Genomic DNA, 6,450 nt, shown 5'->3' with positions numbered 1-6,450 from the left:
CGACGGGGAGGCATTGCATTGAATTAAAGCAGCGGGAGCAAACGCTTGCCTCGGGGAGGGAGAAAAAAAGCCACAGCGGAGAATAAACAGAAGGGTAACCATGGTAACCATGGTAACCATGCACGGGAAGTCTTATTCGCTGCTTTTGTGGCAGACTACACTTTGAGGAAGGCCAGTCCAATGAAACCTGACTATGTTCAAAAGGCATTGTCCATAACATGCTGCCCCCTTAATCCTCTACACGTACATGAGGATCCTCAGAGTGTGTTTCTCTGGCTCCAAACAGACCAGACAGAAAGCTCTCAGTACCTGCACACCTCACCTCGCTTCCCTCATCAATTTCTCTTTTGGAGTCTTGTTTGAAATATTACAGAGCAGGTTTGATATGAGCAGTGTTCCCAACATTCTGTGCGTTTTATTATCCCTGTACTTTCTATCATGCCAGCCTCTCTTTACCCCAGTCCTGTACGGGCTGAAGATGTCTAAAATCCGCATCATATGTAAGCGTCTGTTGTACGGAGAAGTGTAGGTCATCAAGAGATTGCAGAGAAAGAGAATGAAAGGACCCTGACTTCAGCAGTATTAACTCTAATGACGTGTCTAGTTCACTGAAAGCTCACCTCCCGTTGTCTGTTCTTATTTTTCTTTAATTATACTCTGTGCTAAATGTTTTTTATCTTTACCCACAGGAGGATCATGGTGAACTCTACTCACATTTCATATTTCACTCTTGCTGCATACTTCGACACGGGTTTTTTAAAATACTTGTTCTTCATGATTGTCATGTGTTTATATGTGTGTATTATAGGTGCCAACGTGTTGCTGATTGTGGTTATCTGTGTGAACAGGAGCTTACATGAACCTATGTACCTTTTTCTGTGCAGCCTGTTTGTAAATGAACTGTATGGTAGTACAGGGTTGTTTCCATTCCTTCTGGTTCAGATCCTCTCTGACATTCACACTGTTTCTGCTCCGCTCTGCTTCCTGCAGATTGTTTGTATTTATTCATATGCAAGTATACAATTTAGTATTTTAGCTGTCATGTCTTATGACAGATATCTTGCTATCTGTAATCCTCTGCAATATAACACACGTATGACTTCTAACAGGGTTGCCATGTTTATTGCAGTGTCATGGTTATATCCATTTATTGCCATTTGGATTATGGTGTCTCTGACTCTTTCTCTACAGCTGTGTGGGAACATCATTAACAAAGTTTACTGTGATAACTTTTCCATTGTTAAGCTGGCCTGCTCTGACACTACAGTCAATAATATTTATGGAATCTTTATTACTTTTTCTTTAATCATGTTTCCTGTTTCTCTCACTTTGATCTCGTACATGAGGATCCTCAGAGTGTGTTTCTCTGGCTCCAAACAGACCAGACAGAAAGCTCTCAGTACCTGCACACCTCACCTTGCTTCCCTGCTTAATGTGTCTTTTGGGTCTTGCTTTGAAGTAATACAGAACAGATTTGACATGAAATATGTGCCGAATATACTGCGCATTTTATTATCCCTGTACTTTCTAACATGCCAGCCTCTCTTTACCCCAGTCCTGTACGGGCTGAAGATGTCTAAAATCTGCATCATATGTAAGCGTCTGTTGTACGGAGAAGTGTAGGTCATCAAGAGATTGCAGAGAAAGAGAATGAAAGGACTCTGACTTCAGCAGTATTAACTCTAATGACGTGTCTAGTTCACTGTGTGCAGAGGAAGGAAATGAAACGTGCAGCTGTACATGTGCTGAGCTTGATGCTGCTCTCTCTTTCTGTTTCTTATCTTGCTTTTCACTTTTCATATCAGCCTCAGTGATTTTAGGAGAACCCTGAAAGGTCCATGAGTCAGGACGTTAGGAGTGAAGCTGAAGTTAAAGCTGAATGAAGCTTCTCGCTGTGAACAGACAGACAGCAGCTTCATATCAACTATGTTCCCAATATGTTTACAGTATGTTCACCATTGTATTCTCTCACATGTAATGTGTCCCAAATATACATCCTGTGTACAAATCTGGTGTCAGCCTGTGTTGGGAATAACATGTAACAGATTGGTTCAGTTTGAGTCAGAAGAGGAATAAAAAATGCTTTTCTCAACAGTTATTCTTTTGTCCTCTAATTCTATCCTCTACTCGTACATGAGGACCCTCAGAGTGTGTTTCTCTGGTCGTAATCAGAGCACACAGAAAGCTGCACACCTCACCACGCTTTCCTCATCAACCTCTTTGAAAGATTGTGATTGTAGTTATTACATGTACAGCACTTTGGCCCGACAAAAATCGCTTTTAAATATTCTTTATAAATAAACCCTGATTTGATTTGATTTGATTTGATTGTAAAATATTACAGGCCCAACATGTTGAGTATATTAAAACAAATATATAACTTCCTTACATGCCCACCTCTCTTCAATCCCATAATGTATGGCCTTAAAAAGAAACAGTAAGATGTGTCAAAGTGTGTTTTCTTCTGAAGTGAAGATCAGTGGTTGTGTCAGGAAAAAATAAGCTATAAATGATCAAAGTGTGCTGCATCATTCAAAGTGAATATCTACAGATAGGGAACATTTAGTCAGCTTTTTTAATTTAAATGTCTGGATTTATTGGGACTCTGACAGTTCTAATGAATGCAAAAGATTGGGCCCGGCAGAATATGAGTTTGACACTTTATATTACATCGCTCCTATGTAATAAAAGGAGCTATGTCAATTTGGAAAATGACATTCAAATGGTTGAATGTCATTTGCCAGATTAGCTTTGCACACATTAATACCAATAGGATCAGAAATGTTCATATGTTTGTAGAAGTCAGACTCGAATCTCTTTATCCTCTTAGAGGGCGTCTTGCACGTCAAATTAATATTTCTTCCTCCACGTGTTCCCTCGCGTCCGTGACCAATTACAGCCCAGAGACATCCGGCATCATACGCCATTTTTTTGGTTCATCATTTTTTTTAGATTACTTCTCACTTGGTTTATACCCTAGTAAAAATCATCCTGATATGAAAATATATTGTTAGTTTTGTACATTTTGGATACATTTAGACTAAAATAGAACTGGAAGCAGCTTATGTTTTAGGTCGGGTATATGTTGTGCCAATCTTTTTCTGACTATTAATATTATTGACCTATCAGAAGCTATTGAGTCTATGCAAGATGGTGACAACCAAAAAATAAAATGATGACGACTAGAAACCAAGATTGTGACGACTAGAAACCAAGATGTTGACGAGCAGAAACCAAGATGGTGACGACCAGAAAACAAGATGGTGACAACTAGAAACCAAGATGGTGAAGACCAGAAACCAAGATGGCGACGACTAGAAACCTAGATCATGACAACGAGAAACCAAGATGTTGACGAGCAGAAACCAAGATGGTGACGACTAGAAACCAAGATTGTGACGACTAGAAACCAAGATGTTGACGAGCAGAAACCAAGATGGTGACGACCAAAAAACAAGATGGTGACGAATAGAAACCAAGATGGTGGCGACTAGAAACCAAGATGGCGACGACTAGAAACCTAGATCATTACAACGAGAAATCAAGATCGTGACGAATAGAAACCAAGATCGTGACAACGACAAACCAAGATGTTGACGACCAGAAACCAAGATGGCGAGGAATAGAAACCAAGATGGTGACGACCAAAAAACAAGATGGTCACGACCAAAAACCAAGATGGTGACGAATAGAAACCAAGATGGTGGCGACCAAAAAACAAGATGTTGATGACCAAAAACCAAGATGGTGACGAATAGAAACCAAGATGGTGGCGACCAAAAAACAAGATGGTGGCGACCAAAACACAAGATGGTGACTAATAGAAACCAAGATGGTGGCAACCAAAAAACAAGATGGTGACGACTAGAAACCAATATGGTGGCTACCAAAAAACAAGATGGTGACGAATAGAAACCAAGATGGTGACGAATAGAAACCAAGATGGTGGCGACCAAAAAAACAAGATGGTGACGACTAGAAACCAAGATGGTGACGAATAGAAACCAAGATGGTGGCGACCAAAAAACAAGATGTTGACGACCAAAAACCAATATGGTGACAAATAGAAACCAAGATGGTGGCGACCAAAAAACAAGATGGTGACGAATAGAAACCAAGATGGTGACGACCAAAAAACAAGATGGTGACGAATAGAAACCAAGATGGTGGCGACTAGAAACCAAGATGACGACTAGAAACCTAGATCATGACAACGAGAAACCAAGATGGTGGCGACCAAAAAACAAGATGGTGACGAATAGAAACCAAGATGTTGACGACCAAAAAACAAGATGGTGACGACTAGAAACCAAGATGGTGACGACCAAAAAACAAGATGGTGACGAATAGAAACCAAGATGGTGACGAATAGAAACCAAGATGGTGACGACCAAAAAACAAGATGGTGACGACTAGAAACCAAGATGGTGACGACCAAAAACCAAGATGGTGACGACTAGAAACCAAGATGGTGACGACTAGAAACCAAGATGGTGACGACCAAAAAACAAGATGGTGACGACTAGAAACCAAGATGGTGACGACTAGAAACCAAGATGGTGACGACCAAAAAACAAGATGGTGACGACTAAAAACCAAGATGTTGACGACCAGAAACCAAGATGGTGACGACTATAAACCAAGATAGTGGCGACTAGAAACCAAGATGGTGACGACCAGAAACCAAGATGGTGACGACCAAAAAACAAGATGGTGAAGACCAAAAAACAAAAATGATGACGACTAGAAACCAAGATGGTGACGACCAGAAAACAAGATGGTGACGACTAGAAACCTAGATCATTACAACGAGAAATCAAGATCGTGACGAATAGAAACCAAGATCGTGACAACGACAAACCAAGATGTTGACGACCAGAAACCAAGATGGCGAGGAATAGAAACCAAGATGGTGACGACCAAAAAACAAGATGGTCACGACCAAAAACCAAGATGGTGACGAATAGAAACCAAGATGGTGGCGACCAAAAAACAAGATGTTGATGACCAAAAACCAAGATGGTGACGAATAGAAACCAAGATGGTGGCGACCAAAAAACAAGATGGTGGCGACCAAAACACAAGATGGTGACTAATAGAAACCAAGATGGTGGCAACCAAAAAACAAGATGGTGACGACTAGAAACCAATATGGTGGCTACCAAAAAACAAGATGGTGACGAATAGAAACCAAGATGGTGACGAATAGAAACCAAGATGGTGGCGACCAAAAAACAAGATGGTGACGACTAGAAACCAAGATGGTGACGAATAGAAACCAAGATGGTGGCGACCAAAAAACAAGATGTTGACGACCAAAAACCAAGATGGTGACAAATAGAAACCAAGATGGTGGCGACCAAAAAACAAGATGGTGACGAATAGAAACCAAGATGGTGACGACCAAAAAACAAGATGGTGACGAATAGAAACCAAGATGGTGGCGACTAGAAACCAAGATGACGACTAGAAACCTAGATCATGACAACGAGAAACCAAGATGGTGGCGACCAAAAAACAAGATGGTGACGAATAGAAACCAAGATGTTGACGACCAAAAAACAAGATGGTGACGACTAGAAACCAAGATGGTGACGACCAAAAAACAAGATGGTGACGAATAGAAACCAAGATGGTGACGAATAGAAACCAAGATGGTGGCGACCAAAACAAGATGGTGACGACTAGAAACCAAGATGGTGACGACTAGAAACCAAGATGGTGACGACCAAAAAACAAGATGGTGACGACTAGAAACCAAGATGGTGACGACCAAAAACCAAGATGGTGACGACTAGAAACCAAGATGGTGACGACTAGAAACCAAGATGGTGACGACCAAAAAACAAGATGGTGACGACTAGAAACCAAGATGGTGACGACTAGAAACCAAGATGGTGACGACCAAAAAACAAGATGGTGACGACTAAAAACCAAGATGTTGACGACCAGAAACCAAGATGGTGACGACTATAAACCAAGATGGTGGCGACTAGAAACCAAGATGGTGACGACCAGAAACCAAGATGGTGACGACCAAAAAACAAGATGGTGAAGACCAAAAAACAAAAATGATGACGACTAGAAACAAAGATGGTGACGACCAGAAAACAAGATGGTGACTACCAAAAAACAAGATGGTGACGACTAGAAACCAAGATGGTGACGACCAAAAAACAAGATGGTGAAGACCAAAAAACAAAAATGATGACGACTAGAAACCAAGATGGTGACGACCAGAAACCAAGATGTTGACGACCAGAAACCAAGATGGCGACGAATAGAAACCAAGATGGTGGCGACCAAAAAACAAGATGTTGACGACCAAAAACCAAGATGGTGACGAATAGAAACCAAGATGGTGGCGACCAAAACACAATAAGGTGACTAATAGAAACCAAGATGGTGACGAATAGAAACCAAGATGGTGGCGACCAAAAAACAAGATGG

General features: G+C 41.0%; 1 protein-coding gene across 1 annotated transcript; it reads left to right on the top strand.

Moving 5' to 3' along the window:
• The first annotated feature begins 247 nt into the window (after positions 1–247).
• On the top strand, positions 248–1,623 carry LOC117469717 (olfactory receptor 11A1-like). Its single transcript, XM_034114203.1, has 3 exons — positions 248–305; positions 462–525; positions 690–1,623. The coding sequence occupies exons 1-3, from the start codon at positions 248–250 to the stop codon at positions 1,621–1,623; spliced, it is 1,056 nt and encodes a 351-aa protein (XP_033970094.1).
• The last annotated feature ends 4,827 nt before the right edge of the window (positions 1,624–6,450 follow it).

This window comes from Trematomus bernacchii, unplaced genomic scaffold (assembly GCF_902827165.1).
Source record: "Trematomus bernacchii unplaced genomic scaffold, fTreBer1.1, whole genome shotgun sequence".
In the NCBI taxonomy this organism is placed as follows: Eukaryota; Metazoa; Chordata; class Actinopteri; order Perciformes; family Nototheniidae; genus Trematomus; species Trematomus bernacchii.
Note: the sequence above shows the minus strand (reverse complement) of the source record. Positions and strands in the feature narration are given on the sequence as shown.

Excerpts from the sequence above, each read along its gene's own strand:
- LOC117469717 (XM_034114203.1), top strand. The coding sequence starts at position 248 with ATGAGGATCCTCAGAGTGTGTTTCTCTGGCTCCAAACAGACCAGACAG. Across the intron at positions 306-461 it reads GACCAGACAGAAAGCTCTCA|TCCTGTACGGGCTGAAGATG; the intron begins GTACCTGCACAC and ends TCTTTACCCCAG. Across the intron at positions 526-689 it reads CGTCTGTTGTACGGAGAAGT|GAGGATCATGGTGAACTCTA; the intron begins GTAGGTCATCAA and ends CTTTACCCACAG.